Genomic DNA, 18,054 nt, shown 5'->3' with positions numbered 1-18,054 from the left:
CAGAGACCACATCTGTTTTCCTCCTCGGCACAACCCAGCCCCAGTCAGGCGCCTGCAAAGAGCCAGTGCTCAAGAGCAATACGGATGTATACGCTTCTTGGATAAGTAGCAATTTTTCCCCTGTCAAAATTGTATTGACTTAAGTTATTATTAAAATTGCAGATTTCATCAGGAACAGACGTCACTCATGAGATTCCAAGACTGTTGTCTGGCAAACAGTTCAATACACTAGTGACATTCCCAACACAGGCTGGCGGGTCAGGGATCGCAGAGCAGCTATTGGCTAACGAGACCTTCACCACCACATGTGCATGGACCATCATAAACATAGAGTAAAGCACAAACCCTTGTTCAAGGGACTGTGGGCTGTGCAGACTGATGAAAACCTATCATGAAATGTCCTTTAAACATCTGCATTACGCTGTTTCTACAAATACTCCAAAGAACTGTTGGACGAATTCAGAGAAAACGTCTGTTTTATTGTTATACAGAGGAAATAACTGACTTTTGTTCTTTTTCAGTGAATTGTTCAGACTCTATAAAGAGTGTTAACCACATCTAGACACTGCTCGGCACTGACCCCAGCACGGTAGGTCGCGTTGTCACTCCTGCCTTCCCGAGGAGATAAACTGAGGCTCAGAGGTCACATGCTGAGCAAGTGATAAGGCTGGGAGGTCCAGGTCTGTTCGAATAAAAGCTTACGCAGCATCCCCTGCTTTTAAGCGAGGTAATGAAGATGGAGGGGCAGGTAAAGCTGCATCCTTGGTGTGCTTAAAGCCCTTGCAGAGAGAATGCTGCCAGGCACCTTCTGTGGCCTCTGTTTACTAAGGGGTCAGAGGTCCCACGTGATGATGGAGTGCTGACGGAGAATACTACTCAGAACAAACTTTTAGGGCCCTGAAAGTACTGAGTCAATAAAAAATTCTGAATGAATGCAGCAGAGCCTCAGAGTTAAGGGTGCTGACTCTGGAGTAGAGGCCTGGATTTAAATCTCAGCTCTGCCGCTTCTTAGCTGTGTGACCTGGGAAATCTCTCCAGCTTCTCTGAGCCTCAGTTTGCTAGACTGTAAAATGGGGATGACCATAGGGCTAGCACCAAAGGGTCACTGTGGTGATGGAATAAGATGATAAGCATCTTCCTTTAGCCCATTGTAGGGGGGTGTGGTGTGCCCTGGACCCCTTCTGGCCCTGAGATGAGGGAGAGGCCCTACCTGTGGGCCAGGTGAGCTGCTGCTCCTTGGAGGCTCACACCACACCTGAACAAACCGAGGCACCAGCCGACAGGGGTGGTGATAGCCCTGGGTTCGAGTCCACTGCCCAGCCTGCCTCCCGATGACACCGTGGAGCCCCCAGCTGTCACCTACCGGCAGACTTCGGAGTGAACTTGTCTCGGTTCGCGGCACACACAGCCAGCAGTCGGTAGCCGAGGTCCAGGTCGAATCCTTGCTGAGCTGCCACCCGACTGACCACCTGCCAGCAAGATGGGGAAGAAGGGTGGGGTGAGTCACTGTCCATGCCAGGCCTCTGAACCCAGAGTGATGGATGCACCCTTTCACAGGTGAGGTGGGAACACTAAGGCAGGTCCTCAACATTAGGCAGAACTGGGACTCAAAGTGTCTTGTTCTGTCGCTCAGCAAACACTGATAAGCACCTCTCCCATGCCAGGCCTTGGGATCCCAGGCTTTGCCCTCGAGGTGGGCCTGACCCCGAAGCCCAGGACCTGCTCTTTCAAGGGCCCAAATTTGGCCTCATTCTGGGAGTTGGCAGGCGATGCTGTGCCACCATGATTGGCATGGCCCACGGCCAGGCTCCATCGCCCCAAATCTCCAACCCCCAGGAAGTCTCCCATGCCCGCCACCCCTCCCCCATCCCTCACTAAGCCCCAGCGCCGACCACCACAGGATACTCGCCACTCTCGCTACTGCAAGAAGAGTCCCCACCCAGCAGCATCATCTTCTCCTGAGTCAGCCTACATCTGGAGAGAGGCACAGAAGTAGGACTCACCACCTCCCTGGAGCTCCAACTTGGAGCTGCCCAAATGGACTACTAAGAATACCCCAGAGTCACGCCTGGTGATCGCCAGCTCCGTGCCAAGCACCCTGCAGCGTCTCGGACCCTAGTCCCCAAACTGCAGGGCCGTCACGCTCAGCCTGGGGTCCATCGCCAGCGCCAAGCACTGGCCCCCCGCCAGGGGAGGCACCTGCGAAAGCACATCTCAGGTGAGACAGGGAGGTCCCACCTGTCTCCCCATGAACCTTGGAAGCATGTGCTGGAATGGGGAGAGGCAAGGGGCTGGGAGGCCGGTCAGTCCCGGCAGGGGTCCCTGCAGTGAGGGACAGGGTGCTTAGGATGGCTCACGAATGGCTCCGCAGGCTCACACCTGCCCACTCCCAGGTGCCCACCAGCCAGATCAACTCCCTCCTGCCCGCCTTCCTCATTAACAGCAGCCGAATTAGGTTTCCTTATTAAGAAGGAAGGACCTTGGAAAATGGAGTCGTTTTAGGAAGCAGCTGGGGTGGCTATGGCTGACTGGGAAAGGAGGGCTCCCAGATGGGGGGCTCACTCTGCCGAGAAAGGGAAGGCTCTATCACTGAGCCCCTAGAGACCACTGCTCCAGAGGCGTTTCGAGGCCCTCCGAGGGTCTAGGCTGCAATGGAGTCTGGCCCTGCCCCGGCAGCCATTAGAAGAGAGCCCCATTATAGGCTTTAAGGGCTTTCCCGGTAGCTCAGCTGGTCAAGAATCTACCTGCAATGAAGGAGATCCCGGTTCGATTCCTGGGTCAGGAAGTCCTCTGGAGAAGGGATAGGCTACCCACTCCAGTATTCTTGGGCTTCCCTGGTGGCTCAGACGGTTAAGAATCTGCCTATAATATGGGAGATCTGGGTTTGATTCCTGGGTTAGGAAGGTCCCCTGGAGAAGGGGATGGCTACTCACTCCAGTATTCTTGCCTGGAGAATTCCATGGACAGAGGAGCCTGGTGGGCTACAGTCCATGGGGTCACAAAGAGTCGGACACGACTGAGTGACTTTCACTTCATTTCATAGGCTTTCTATTTTAGGGGTTCATCGCAAGAACCCTAGAGCTACAAAGTGTGGGAAAACCACTTTTCTTTGCCAACCCTCTCATTTAAAAACTGTGGACACTTGAGGCCCAGAGAGAGTGTCCTTGGTGCACCAGGAAGGAGCCAGTGGATCCCTCCTTCCAGGACCAGCATGATCTCCTGACCCTGCCTCCCCGCCTCCATCTCCAGGGAGCTCTCTGTGCAGGGAGGAAAAAGGACTTTCTCAGGTTCGAATGTTTGCTCAGCTTCTCTGCTGCACACAGAGCCCCTGGCGCAGGAATCTTCTGCCTCCCCAGGCCTCTTTCCCACGGGATCTATCTGCCCCTGCACTGCGGCTCTTATGCAACTCCGCCCAGCCCCCCACCCCCATCTGCCACTCACACACCACGTTCCAGAGTCTCCGAGCCACCTCAGGGCCAGCTATTCCTCACTGTTAGTCTCACTGTGCAGGCAGAAAAAATAGGGCCCCTAATCCTTTTTTTTGAAATATGGACCATCCTGTAACCCCTGAACTGGAAGGTGAAGTCCTTTTTATAAAATAATCAATTAATAAATTGAATCTTGGTTGTGCTGGGTCTTCGATGCCGCATGGGCTTTCTCCAGTTGTGGTGGGCGGGGGGCTCCCCTCTGGCTGTGGTGCGCAGGCTTCTCATTACGGTGGTTTCTCTTGTTGCGGAGCACGGGCTCTAGGCTCATGGGGTTCAACAACTGCAGCACGGGGGTCAGGTAGTTGTGGCGCCCTGGCATGCGGGATCCTTCTGGACCAGGGATCGAACCTGTGTCCTCTGCAACTGGCAGACAGATTCTTAACCACTGGACCACAGGGAAGTCCCTGGAAGGTGAAGTCTTACTGGACTGCCAGGGAAGGCCCCAAGACCACTAATTCTCTCTGGCCTGTTGAGTATTCCAGCTCTGGAGACAGACACTGTAGCGTAGGGAGAAGGGTCACTGCAGCTCAGATGATGACTACAGAGCCCTCATTGGTGGGCCAGCCTTGGGGTGGGTGTGAGTGAGCCTGGGCAGTTTGTTTGGACTAGTGCCTCAGGAAGGCTGCTGCTTGCGGGCTATGCTGACACCCTGGTGCAATAATGCTGGCCTCCATGAACGAGGGCTAAGTAAATGCTTTGTAGGCAGTGAGGTGCCAAATTCTCACAACAGTTCTATGGGGTGGTGTGACTGTCTCTGTTCTACAGATGAGGAGTCTGAGGGTGAGAGAGCTAGGATGCTATGCCAGGCAGTCAGGCTGCAAAGCCTGGGTTCTTCCCACGAGAGGACTTCTTTTTCAACCCACAAAGGGTTAAGGCCATAACTCCCCCATCTGCATTGAGAACCTTCAGGCTCTGGGTTGAGGGCAGAAAGGCAAAGGTCCCTCTGTTTGGCCAATACTGGCTGATCCTGTTGCTCTGGTTCCAAAAAGAGAAACTAGCTAGATTGAGCAAGAGGGGCCTGGTATTGGTATTGGTTCTAAGGGCTCCCCTGCAGGCCTGGAAGGCTCTGTCAGTAAGTCCCCCAAGCCCAGTATTCAGAAGGGTTATTGGCTCCAACAATTTCCTTTAATCAAGACACAGAGAGGGCGGGGCCTGGCTGAAGGTCACACAGCACAAGTGTGGCAGAGCAGGCTAAGCTGGACCCTGCGACCCTAGAATACTTCGTGCAGCCCCTGTCTTCCCTGGCCCAGCCTAAGGACCCCCTGAAGTCCCGTGAGGAGGGTCTGATTGTCAGTGGTAGGGAGAGTGGGCTCAGCTGAGTGGTCTCCTGTGGTGTTTCAGAGATGCCTGCTCCCACCGCACGAGTGTGAAGACCCCTCCGTGAAGAGCCTGTGGTGCGCGGCCGCGGCACCGCTGCCCTCTGCTGGCTGCCTCGGTCCGGTCAGCTTGGCCCAGCCTATGCGGTGCTTCCAAGGCTGACTGGTGTGACCTGGCTGGCTGAGACCTAGACCTTGGCGTGCTACAGGTCAGGCAGTCCAGTCCCTCAGGCCACAGAGCAGGAAAATTGGGGCCCAGAGGCAAGAGAACAGGCATGATCAAAGTCATATGGCAGTTACATTAGTCCTGCCATAAAGGACTGCGTTGCCTTTGAAAGCAGCAAGTCTCCTGGCTGTAAAACAGGACAGATTGTCTAGGGGATGCTAAAGAAGGGGTTCCTGCTCCCAGCTGGTGGCTGGGTTCTGTCATCCTATGAGGCAGTCACGGAAACTGGCCTGTGCTCCAGTCCTGCTCCATCCTATACTGAGCAACCAAAGGCACGTGATTTAACCTCTCTGGGCCTCAGTTTCCTCATCTGTGGAATGGGTACAAAATCTCCTCTTTGCAAGGATGACAGCCAGGACCAGGCACACGCTCAATGAAGGCTGTCTGTGAACGTGCACCCACGACCTCAGCTGTGAACGCTTTGAGGCTGCGGGGACTCCCTCCCTGGAGGGATGGCAAGGGCTCTGCTGCTGTGCTTACGGGTTTTCGGTTTCTCTCTCCCGTCTCCTCTCATGCCTGTCTCCCTTCTCCTGTGTCCTGGCTGCCTCAGCCTTCTGTCTGTCCTCGACCAGATCAAGCACATTGCCCCACAGGGGAGGAAGGAGAAGCAGGTCCAGAGAGGTCTGACTTTGAGAGGGACTCCCAGAGAGGACAGTCAGCCCTGCCGCTAAGGGGAGGGCCCGGGAAGGAGCTGGTCCAGAAGAGGAAGTGGTACCTGGGCTGACGTTCCTTGGGAGAGGTTGCAGGTCTGCATCCTGGGGTCAGAGGGCATGAAAGGGAGGGTGGGGTAGGGGACTGCCAGCAGCCCAAGGCTCTTCAACCCAGGGCCCTGCCCTGGTATGGCAAAAATGTGTCCAGTTATTGCCTGAGGCTAAGTGGTTTTTAATTTATATCCTCCAAGTAAGCCGAATCCAGAGGAAATTGTTTCCAGAGGTCACTGAGAGGGTGAGGGCAACCTGGAGGGCTCAGCTAGCCCTTGGGATGGGAAGGGGCGCAAGTGTGTCTGTGTGTGTGTGTAGCGGGGGACCCTGCCTAGACCCCTTGGAATCGCTCACCTGTCCCATCCCATCTCTCTCCCGGGGCACAGCTGGGTTGAGGATGCTCAAGGGATAGGAGGGCTGGCGGCAGGGCCCAGGGCTCTTGCGGGGGCAGCGGTCCCAACCCTGGGACTGTAGCAAGCTGCTCCCCCAAATTCTGTTGCCTTGTTAGTAAAACAGGGGGTGATAAACCCTTCCCTGCCCTCTTGCATGGTCTTCACAAGGGTGCAAGGAGATGATAACAGGGAGATACGTGGGCACTGAGGGTGTCTTCTATAAACCACTCCCCGCGCCCCCTGCCAGCCTTTCCTGCTGCAGGATTTATAGTGCTCCAAGCAACAGTCACACTCAGGTCTTCACCGCTGTGGCCAGTGGTCTGAGTCCCCTTTCTGGCTGAGTGGCAGGTTGGGAATGGGGTGGGGCTCAGAGCTGGCCATTCACCCAAGTGTGTGCCTTCATCCGGGGGCACAGCCGGCCCTGGGCTTTTGTCTACACAGCTTCCTGTGCCTGGGAAGCCATGGCCTCATCCCCCTTCAGTCAGATCCTACAGTTTTCCCTGGGCTTCCTCCTCCACGAAGACCTCCATAATCCCTCCATCCTACCCTCCAGGGATGCTCCCCTGCAGAGCTCTTGTCCTCACATAAATTATATCCCACCACTCACCTGCTGAAGACCCGCAAGGGCTCCCCACTGCCCTTCCCATCACATCCAGACTCTTCTCAGTCTGCACCCTCGGGGTCAGCTCCCCTCTGACCTCTCTTGTACCCCTCTCCCACGCCTGTGATCCTGTCACCTGAGACTGTCATCAAGCCTCAGGGCCTTCGAACTCCCGAGTTCCCTCTGCTTGGACAAGCCTTCCCTCCCGTCTTCCCAGGCAGACTCCTTTTTGCTCTTTGGGTTGCATTGCCTCAAGACACTTTCTGATCACCATCCTGCTCCCTCTTACAGGGCGCTGGGGTACATCCTTAACTTACTCCTTCATGGGCCTTAGTGTCAGCCTCTCCCACAGAAAGCTAAGCTGCTTGCGAGAGGCCCACGCTGCTCACTGCACGCCCCTCCAGGGCTGAGTGTGGACTTGTGAATATTTGCTGAATGAATAGATAAATGACAGGGCCGTGGTGGGGCCCGTTACTGGTCATTTCATGCCCACCTGTCCAGCCACCTGACCGAGGCCATCACTGGCTTCAGCCTTAGGTCCCTGCATTCTCGAAAGGTCAAGCTCGGGGCAGGGAGCATGGCAGCCCTACCCCCTCCCTTCCTCACGACTACCAGCAGCTGGGAGTAACATCTGGCCCTGCCCTTGGGGCTTAGCCTGAGCCAGGATCCCACAAAGAGGATTAAGGGAGCTGGGTGAGGGAGGGGCAGCCCAGGGGATGGAGGAGGAGGAAGGCTGGGAAGTGCAGGCGGTTTGGCCCAGTGGCCCTGAGGGAGCCAGATGGTGTCAGCTTCGGACAAATGCAGAAACCTTGGGAAGGTCTCGGTTGCATCCCTGCTTGGCATCCCTAAAGGCCAGGAATATCCCCTCTAGAGATGGACGGGTCCCGACCTGAATCCCAGGTCCACTTCTAACTGGCTGTGTGAACCTGGGAAGGTACCCCCCACTTCTCAGCTCCCTCCTCTATACAGTGAGGATGAAGGCAGGACCAGTCTGCTCTGAGGAGCCGGGGAGAAGGCACATCCCGGGGCCAAGCTCAGTGTCGGGCACGGAGGAGGGGCTCTGCAGGGACGGCCTTTCGCCTCTCTCCTGTCTGGAGGTTTTTTCAGAAAACGTGGTGGCCTTGGGTTGTACCCACTGTTCCTGCCTGACGAGGCGTACATCTTGGCCCTTCCTCCCCAAGCGCTGGGGTAGCCGGGCTCCCCGGCAATCTGTTTACCCACATTCCCTTCAAAGCTGACTCTGGACGGTCTGAGCAGCTGTCCCCACTGGCCGCAGAGGTGCCCTCACATATATGGATACAGGCCACGTGGCTGGGGACAATCAAAGCTTTGAGCTCCTTCCACGTGGCTGTCAGCCAGCGAGCTCCTAAGCTTGGCAAATCAAACTGCTAGCTCTGGGCCTGGCCTCTGCCCAGCTTGGATCCTAGACCCTTACCAGGATGAGTTAATTTCAGTTTCCTGGATTCTGCTGCACATCTGGGCACTGGCACATTCTGCTCCATGTGCTTAGGACATTCTTGCTATCCTCAGGGGCTTGTGCAGGTTATCAGACTCCTACAGACGTATCAGTGGCGCTTTTCCTGTTTTCTGCAACCTGCCCCACCACCAAGATGGGTAACACTTCCCTTCTCTGAGTTCCCTCCACCTTATCATGATCTCCTCAGCCGTCTCTTCCCACAGCTATCTCCGCATTGAAGAGGGAATCAGGCTTGGCAAGGTGTTTCCCATCTTCAGTTTCCCAGGACTTAGCAGAGGGGATTGTGCATGATAAGTGGGAGATCAGTGTTTATTTGGATAGATGGATGGATGTAATAGAAGCTCAATAAATGCTTATGTGAATGAATAGATGAGTGGGCGACTGTAAAAAGAGCTCAACAGATGTTTACCGAAGTGAATGAATGAATGGGTAAAAAGAGGGTTGAAAACCTTCAAGAGTCTCTCTGCTTTATGTATGATGGAACATTTACTCTCATAAGTTTGGAACTCTTCAAAGTAGGATCGTGTCTTTCTCATCAAGTGTAAAGAATGCACGTAACCCTGAGAAATGTGTCTCCCCATCAGACTAGATTCCCTGCAGGTGTATGCCTGTCAGGGGTACATACAGACGGGTCTTCCCCTCCAGCTGCAGCCCAGCACATGAGTCCCCAGCCATCCTCCCTGGGTGCAGGCACAGGCCCGGAGGATGCAGACTCACCGTCAAACAGCCCATCAGGCTCTGCTCAAAGGGCCGCTGGAAGGCTCGCGGGTCTCCGCACCAGTCCAGCAACTCCGTGGCAGCATTGTGGAAGTTGGCGGGGTTCTGTAAGTGCTGTGGGAGAGAGAGAGGAGGCAGCGTGAGGCTCCAGCAGTGAGGCCAGTGCAGTGGGAGGGAGTCCGGGGCAGCAAAGATCCCAGGTTTCCCTGGGGAGGAGACCCACAGAATGGGGCAGGCCAGGATTAATGAGTTCTCTTAAACTCCTCATTCACTTTCCCCCTGAATCTCCACTCCAGCCTACTTTCTGATGGGATGTGAATTGTGGCCCCATTGCAAAGATGGAAAAACTGAGGTCTAGAAAAGGGCAATGACGTTAGATATTAAAATGTTTTCTGGATGCTGGCAGCGGGGGTTAGGAAGCCCTGTAGGGTTCAAGAGGGTGGTGTGTGGCTCCCATCCTTGGAGCTGGTTCTCCCTGAGTCAGGACAGACTGGCCCTGGAGATTCCTTATTGATGAGCACCCCCCAGCCCCACCCCCTGCCTCGCAAACCACCACCATCACCACAGCCCAGGTCTGCATGCCACCTGCTCTGGCTCCAGCAAGCCCTGCTGGAGCCAAATAGCAGAAGCAGGGGGCAGAGAAAGAGGCCTCCAGGCCACACTCAGCTGGGAAGGCACACTCAAGCACAACGCGCCCAGGTGATTGTCACGTCGTGATGAGGTGCCTGTGGCTCGGCCATTCCTGTTCCCCACACCTGGGATTCCTGGGCTCAGGGATGCTGGCGTCGCTGGGAGGGGACCCTGCCCGAGCTCAGGCCCCACCCAGTTATGGGGTCTAAGTCGACAGAGGCTGAATTCTGGTGCCAAGGCTTCTAGACTCTGCTTCAGAGCCAGGCCATGGGGCTGAAGAGGGGGAGGGGCTGCTGAGGCTATTCCTTCCTTCCTTAACACTCATCCGAGTCTTCCTAGGCCAGGCTGAGTTAGGCATGGAGTCTAGGGTAACGGAGCATGTTGGGGCAGAGTTGGAACTTCAGGGCTGAATGTGACTCCCTGTGAGGTCTCCAGCAGGACAGGCAGAAGGTGTCCACAGGGGCTGGAGTAGAAACCAGCTGCAAAGGGGATCCCCACGTCCTTGGTGCTGGGAGAGACTGGGAGCAGCAGCTGCCCTCGGACCAGTGACTTGCTCCCACCCTGCAGTGAAGGTCTGCCTTGGAGCCAAGGCCGGGAGGGGTCTTAGGAGCTGCCAGGTCCCAGAACTGCATGGCGAGCATGATGTGCTGGGGGAGCCCCTCTGGAGCTGGGGCCCTGGAGTCACACCGTCTTCACCCACAACTACCTACTGACCTAGGGCATCCCCTCCCCTCTCGGAGCCTCAGTCACCCTACCTGTAAAATGGGGATGGCAGATCATGGCTTAGTGGTGGGGATTTTTGTTTCCTTTAGAGTTCCGTGATTGCTATTACAATGTGGTTTATGAAAGACCAGATTTAAAAATGGATGGAGGAAAGAGAAACGCATCAGAGTATTCTCCCTCCATGGGAGCGAAGGGACAGGGAGAGGTGAAGGGGAGAAAGAGGGCAGGTGTGCAAGCCCTCTGTCACAGGGCCGTGGTGAAGATTAAACAAGAGGAGGCTTACACGGCCCCTGGCAGAGCGCCTGGCACGTGGGGCTGCCCTTGGCCCTGACTCTCTTCCAAAGGCTCCTCTGGAGGCGCAGCTGCACTCGGCACCTCCTGCCCTGGCTACACATACACACACATGCATGCATTCGCGCACACACACACACACACACACACACACACGGCTCTTTCTGCAGACAGAGCTCATTGCACATGAAGATAGGAGGATGTCCATGGCTAGAAGCAGACCCTCTGAGCAGGCAGCAGTAGGCCCTCTGACTCCTGTGTCCTCTCTAAAACCTGCCCCCTCCAAGGCCATGGGCAGCATCTGGTCTCCGCGTGGAAAGCCATGCAAATCGGTTAATCCCCTGCCCAGCAGCCTCCCTCTGCTAACCAAGTTATTCCGTTTATTTACGTGATGTCACACCCAATTAACAGGGTCAGCAACCACCGCATGGTGCTCTCAGAATTGCCCACCCACAGCATCCCATCTTTGACATCCCTTTTTGGGGCTTTAGGCTTGCAAGGGGTCTCCAAGACCAGTCTCATGGGTCCAGTTTTGCTTTGGCCCCAAGCAACCAGCCTTCCATATCTGGCCAGCCCACCTCTGAGCTTCTCCACTCTCGCCCTAGCCAGTTCATGAGGTCTTTGGTTTGGGCTATGGGAGGTGACTCGTGGGTGCAACTCAGTGGTACAAAAGACCTCAGGCATCCCATTTGGTAGCTACTGCCCAGCGGCTGTGTGGCCTTGGCCAAACCTCCACCCCCTCTGTGCTTCTGTCGTCCATTTAGAGACTCTGAGGTGGCCAAGGGATGCAGTGAAATGAAGAGGACCCCATCTCAGCCACTGAGCCTCACAGCCCTGGCTGTATTCTTGAGATTCAGATCTCTCTTCTGCAAAATGGGGTGGGGACAGCACGCAGGGCTGTGCAAGGCGTAGAAACAACATCCGTAACGGCATTCCCATTACAGAGCAGGTGTCAGGCAAGACTGTTATTGCTTGGTACACTAGGACCTCTCTATGGCTTCTCGTTTCTCCTACAAACTCCTCCAGAAAAGAGTTAGTGCCCCCTTCATCTCCAGAACCCCCCAAACTGGCATGAGGCCAGGCCCATGCAGAAATGGTTTGTGAGCAGTTAGCTGTCCAAGGCATGCTATGTGTCCAGAGCAGACCAGCAATCGGTTAGCTTCAGACTAGGTCCCCAGTGGTACCTGGAGGGGCCAGGACTGGGTGGGGTGAGCTTGGCCACTCCTTCATGATCTGGGGATGGGAGTACAGATGTGAATCACACACAGAGTCCTCCCTGGCTGCGGCTGTTACTGGATGCTAATACCCACCCCCAACACACACCAGGAATCCAGGTCTTCTCTGTAATTCCTCAGAAGACCTTCCTGGGCTATATCCACTGGCCACTGAGTCTCTTGGAGCAGGAGCTGGGGATACCAGTGCCCAGATGAAGTGATGAATGCATCTTATCAATTCATCTGTGACTCAAATGACCCATCCATCCATCTACCCATCCATCCATCCCAAAATGAATCAGTTCATCCATGCATCCATCCACGTGTCCACCTACCCATTCATCCATTCCCTACTTTATCCATCACTCGTCCATCCATTCATCTACCTGCTTATCTTTCATTCCATCCAGAGTTTATCCAACCACCCACTTATCCGTTCATTCATCATTTCTTTACCTATCCATCATTTATATCCACCCACCATCCACTCACCTAACTGCCTATCCCTGTGTCCACCCATCTATCCATCCATCCATCCCTTAGCTACTGATCTGTGAGTACCCACCCCAACCTCATTCTTCCCCAACCTACTTAGGCCCCACCCTGGCCTGGACTCTGTTGCCGTACGATGAATACAGCTCATCCTCTGCCCCTGAGGAACTCAGGCTGGAGGGAGACCTGATGCACACCCTGCGGGGCTCATAGCTTAAGGGAGAAAGAGCAGGATGGGAGCGGTAACTGGGTGCCCAGGGAGCACCAGGGCTCAGGAAGGGGAAGTGCAGAGACTCAAAAGAGCACCTGAGGTTCAGGGAGGCTGCTGTGCAGGAATTAGTTGATTGGCATGGCTTTGCACGTGGAGCCCAGATGTGCCTGTGGGGACAGTTTAGGGCATGTCCTAGAGAGGGCACCCGTTCTCCCAGCACCTGAAGCTGAGAAAGCAGAAAGGCAGCTGAGCCAGAGGTCTGGAGAGAGGACGGACAGACGGCTGGGTGCTCGGGGGCTGGCAAGTGCCAGCAGTGGTGAGAACCAGGGCGGGTGGACAGGGAGGGCTGCGCTGTAAGTCAGGCAGGGTGGAGAGTCAGAGGCTCTGAGGCCCCGATGGGAGCCGCAGCTCCACCAGCCAGAGGGAGGCACAGCCAAAGCATGCATCATCCTCAGAACATGCAGACCTTTCTCTTCTGATCAGTCTATGGGATGTCTGAGAATCAACAGTCTTCAGTCACCACGGCTGCCCTCTGGGGCAGCTGAGGAGCAGACAGACATCAGCGCTGAGCTGTGTCTGACTGGAGATGCGGGAGCAGCGTGGAGGATGCAGGGAGCTCTGGACAGCCCAGGGGCATCTGGACAGCCTGCTCACCCTCACAGAGGAGCCACAGTCTGGCCCAAGCACAGAGCTATATAGTGCGTTTGTTTGTGTGTGTGCGCACGTGCAGACGTGTGTGGGGGGGTAGGTCAGGCGAGGACAGTGGAGGCAACCCCTGGCTTTTAAGCAGATCCAGGACCCAATGGCTGGGCTTGCATCACGATGCCCATTTACAGACGATGGGAGATGAAGTGGCAACTTAATCAAGGTCAGGAAACCAGCGAGTGGTGGAAGGGAGACTCAGGCTTACTGACTGGTGAATCTGAGCCCGTGTGCCACGCTTGGAGAGGCTGCTCCTGGGTGGGCTCTGGCCCCTGCTGGACCCCTGGGTGGCCCAGGGGGTAAAGGGCTCCCTGATTCTTGCAGAGAATCAGATGCAGGGAGAAAAGTCAAGTTGTGAGTAGGTTGTAGGGGGAGCTGTTTGCCCAGCAGCACATAGAGGGCTCGGGCACAGGGGCTTGACTGTATTACTGGGGGTGGAGCCACTGACAGCTGATCCCTCCTGGGCGGGAGAAACTGGGTCAAAGGCAGAGCTGGGAGAGAGCCCCATGGAGCCTAGAGGAGGAGGAGAAGGAGGAGGAGGGACGGGCAGGGGAGGAGGAGCCCATCGTCTGGTTTCTATTCTGTGACCGTGAACAGAGGCGTAATTGGCGTTTGGGAGAGCTGTTCGGCTGAGTTCAATCTGTAACAAGTCGTCTTCAATTTCCTCTCCGCAGACCCAGGGCCCAGGCTTCCGAGATTGCTCTGCTTGATGCTAATGAGAGGACACACATCCCTCACTCCCGCCGACTAGCCTCAGTTCCACTGGGCCCTGGGGATCGGGGAGGGCAGGCAGGGTGGGGGTGGGGCTGTGAGCTCTGCCCCTGCCTCCCCTGGGGGGTCCTGAGGCTGGAGGCCTACACTGGCTCTTTAACTGCCAGCTAAGCCCACCTAAGCCAGGGGCCTCTCCCCAGCACTCCCCTCCCCTAAGACATCCCTGTCACTGAGACACCAACGACAACGCCCCCCACCACAATTAGCAGATCATCTGCCACCAGGCCAGGCTGCACGCTCCGCTTGTAATGTCCTCAGAGCATCCTATGAGGATGGCCTTACTGGACCCACTTGACACAGAAAACTGAGGCTCAGAGAAACAGAGGGCCAGGCCTGATCTCAGCGACCACACTGTGGGTACACGGAGGAGTGAGGATTTGGCCTCGGGTCTGTTTGATGTCAAAGCCTCTACTCCTTCGCTCTATCTCCTCTTTCCTGGAGTAAAATATCACCAGAGTCTGTGCACGGACATGCTGCCTTTGGCTTCCGGGAGGCTGAGCCCAGAGGGAGGGCGCATCACTCCTGATCACCACTGGGGGGCGCCTGCCTGCCCAGGCTCAACCAGGCTTCTTAAAGTGGGGACTTCTGAGCCCACTGTGAAGGATTCCTACGTCTGAATAATCCAGACAGAGAGCGTGTGTGCGTGCTAAGTCGCTTCAGTCGTGTCCGACTCTGTGGGACCCCATGGATTGTATCCCGCCACGCTCCTCTGTCCATGGGATTCTCCAGGCAAGAATACCAGAGTGGGCTGCCATGCCCTCTTCCAGGGGATCTTCCCTACCCAGGGATCAAACCCGTCTCTTTTGCCTCCGCATCGGGAGGTGGGTTCTCACCACTAGTCACCTGGGAAGCCCTGGCAGGCACATCACCTCTAATGCTTGGTGTGAGCACAGGCAGCGGGGGGCGGGGGGGGGGACTTGCACCCTCGGGGACGAGGCTCTCCCTGCACCAGCGGGGCTGTACTCTGTGACTTCAGGCAACAACTCTTCCCCATTCTGTGCCTCGGTTTCTTTTTCTGTAAGATGATTGATTTTCCAAGACCTTTCCTTTTCTATTTCTTTACAAAGAGCCACTAGAGCAGACAGGCGGGGAGCTTGGGTCTGGGAGAGACATTAGGCACTTTATTGCATCCTCAAAACAACCCAGAGAGCACAGCAGAGCCCAGAGAGGGCATGACACTGCTTCAAAGTCACACAGCTGGGAAGGGCAGGGAAGGGATGAGACGGAGCTGGCACTTGAACTCAGCGGAGTGATTCGAATGTGAGACTGGTCCACGCCAGTTCTCACGAGGTGGGTGGTCGGGGAGCCTCAAGCAGTCGGCCCTTGCTGACCCTCACCTCCACCCAGCATCCCAGGCGCTTACCACACAGTGCCCACCAGCGCCCCCTCTGCTCTGCCCGCCTCGGTGCCCTGCCCTTGCGGGCGGCGGGAGCCCGGCTGCACACCCACCTGCTTGATGCACTGCAGCCGGTCGTTGGTCTGTTGGATGTGCCTGTCCATAGAATTCATTCTGGCCGTTTCGCTGGGCTCTACCCGAGAGCCATGAACGGCGTCCAGCCTGTGAAGACAGAGGACAGTGGGTGTCACCGGGGCTGCGCCAGGCCCGCCGGCCTCTGCCCCGGGGCAGCCCTGGGCCGGGAGGAGGAGCTACGCCTGTGGCTGCTCAACCTTTCTCCAGGCTCAGCGCTGGGCTCGGGGCAGGAGGCGTTCCTGGGTGTTCCTCGTGGGTGGCTCGTGTGAGCACTGGGCAGGCATGGCCACCTTGCTTGTCTACACACACGCGTGTGTTGGGTGGCGATGGCGGCAACGGCAGCCCCATCTTCGGGTTCTTGCTGCGGGACTTAGGCCGCTTGCCGGGGCTGTGTGTGCACGTGTGTGCCGAGATCGCCCCGTGGGACAGCCTGACTGCGCATGTGTCGTTTAAGGCACCAATCCTGCCGTGGGTGCCCTCCCCGCGTCTCCCATGCCTTGGAGTCTACAAACCACCATTTTATGTTTCCCCTTTGCTCTCCCAGGAAAGAAAGAGGGTAGGCAGCCATCAGCACCACTTCCCTTTTCCAAACAAGAAGACTGAGGTTCAGAGAGGAAGGGAGTTACCCCGGGTGGCACAGGGAGCCCGACTCGGGCCCTGGGACTCTGACTGCCAGTTCCTGGCCGAGTGGACGGGGCACAGGCTCACTCTTCCTGAATGATGCTGGGGCTGGGGCAGGTGAGCGTGTGTGTGACGAGGTCCCCTCAGTTCCGCAAAGCCCGTGGAGCCCCCAGGCTTCTCCAGGGAGGCCATGAGCGCGAAGGCAGAGATGGAGGAGAGGCAGACAGATGGAGAGAGGTTCAGCTCTGGCCCTCCCCCTGCTCAGGAGTCCGGGTTCCCAGGCCTCAGCAGAAGTCTGCTCCTCACTGGCTGTTTGTCCCCTCATAACCCCGGGGCATTTCTGGCTGCAGACACAGGGGACTCAGCAGAGGTTCCCCCACCCCTGGCTTTCGCTGCTATCCCAAAACCTGCCCCCCGAAGGCCTCTCTTCTCTGGCCATGTCACCAAACGTCCCATCCACCAAGCACTTGCTGTGTACTGGGCCCTTGCATTCTCTCCTCAACTCCTCATACCCGCTCTGTAAGATCAGAATTGTCTGCATTTTACAGATGAGGAAACTGAGGTCTGAGATCTCCCGTGGCAAGTGGCGGTTTGGACTGTGTGTCTGCCTGTCTGGACTGTGTGTCTGCCTGTCTGCTCCCACGTCCTGTCTCTCTGCCCCGACCCTGGTTCAGGAAGCCGATCGTCTGCCTGACTGCAGCCTTGGGAAGAAGGCCCTGTTCCTCTTCCAAGGAGCTCTTCACTGCACAGCTCTTCTCAAGCACTTCTTATTGTTCCATTTGTGCTTGAAAAGGCGACTCATTGGCGTGGTTCAAAAATCACAGGGGTCCAGGGTCATGCTGGCCTTGTCCCCTGCCCCCAGGGACCCTTCTGGAGAGAACCAGTGTCATCTGTCTCCTTCTGAAGGACTCAGAGAAGCAAATATCTATGTGTACTATCCTCTGCCACCCCTTAAAACACATAAAATGATAGCATTCTGCACACACTCTCCGGACCTTGCTATTTTCCTCTTAACGATATCTCAAAGTGTATTCCACATCAAGACATAAAGAGCCTTTTCATTTTTTAATGGCTGCACAGCATCCCAGGCACTGATGAGTTATTTATCCAACTGCCATCTGAACATCCACCCCGGCCAGGTGCTGTTCTAAGGCCTGAGGCCCTAGCCAAGGCCCTTCTGCTCCAGGGGCTCACCCTCTAGCCCAAGATGAGGCCTGCACTATCCCCAGATTTCTTCACTGCAAACAGTGCCAGAGTTTTATATCGGCCACATCATCATGTGTGAATTAATCTAGAGGACACACTCCTGGAAGTGGGGTTTCTGGGTCATTTGGGCATCTGTACTTTGATCAGTGCTTGCTGGGTTCATCTTATCTTGTAGCTCTCCAGCAAAAATGTAAAAATGGGGGTGGCATCCCTACATTGATCTCCTCCACCCTCACTCTGCCAGCGTCCTTCCTAGCACACATTTACACACCCAGATATGCAACTTCTCCACCACTTATCCATCTGGATGCTTATCTGCCCATCCGTCCGCCCATCCATCCACCCACCCCATCCATCTTTATTCTCCGCTTGTCCATCCTTGCATGCTTCCAACTCACCCAGCAAATACTTGTCAACATCTTATACTGTGCTAACTCTATGGAACATGGTGAGGTGAAAATGGAATCCTTTTCTTGAGCTCATGGGACTCTTGGTCCAAGCCTGTATCTATTCCACGTCACCTTTTATATGACTGGTGAACTCTTCTTATGTCAAGGACATGCTGGTCTGGGCACTAGGCAAAGACATGGTTACTATATCCTCACTTTACAGATGAGGAAACTGAGGCTCGAAGGTGCTCCCTCAAGCACCACATGGTACCCAAAGAGCTGGGCCTTTCCAGCCCCCACCCAGGGCACGAACGAACACTGGTTGCCAGGGTCCCCGTTACAGACTGCTGTTTCCACAGCTAGCAGGGCAGGGGTGCTGAGCCAAAGTGCCCCATTAAAAAGGAGGAGTCTGAAG

At 55.9% G+C, this 18,054-nt stretch overlaps 1 protein-coding gene across 5 annotated transcripts in view; it reads right to left on the bottom strand.

Annotated features, from left to right (window-relative positions):
* The window catches only part of ZMIZ1 (zinc finger MIZ-type containing 1), a 190,026-nt gene that overhangs the window by 95,302 nt on the left and 76,670 nt on the right, over positions 1 to 18,054 (bottom strand). For all 5 annotated transcript variants that reach the window (XM_060406366.1, XM_060406364.1, XM_027962408.3 and 2 more), the window contains 3 exons: positions 15,402 to 15,510; positions 8,919 to 9,032; positions 1,364 to 1,469 (listed from right to left, as the gene is read on the bottom strand). In XM_060406366.1, the coding sequence (XP_060262349.1) occupies positions 1,364 to 1,469; positions 8,919 to 9,032; positions 15,402 to 15,461 (280 nt within the window). In that variant the 5' untranslated portion in view covers positions 15,462 to 15,510. The remainder of the gene's footprint in view (positions 1 to 1,363; positions 1,470 to 8,918; positions 9,033 to 15,401; positions 15,511 to 18,054) is intronic.

Source organism: Ovis aries, chromosome 25, assembly GCF_016772045.2.
Source record: "Ovis aries strain OAR_USU_Benz2616 breed Rambouillet chromosome 25, ARS-UI_Ramb_v3.0, whole genome shotgun sequence".
NCBI lineage: Eukaryota > Metazoa > Chordata > Mammalia > Artiodactyla > Bovidae > Ovis > Ovis aries.
Note: the sequence above shows the minus strand (reverse complement) of the source record. Positions and strands in the feature narration are given on the sequence as shown.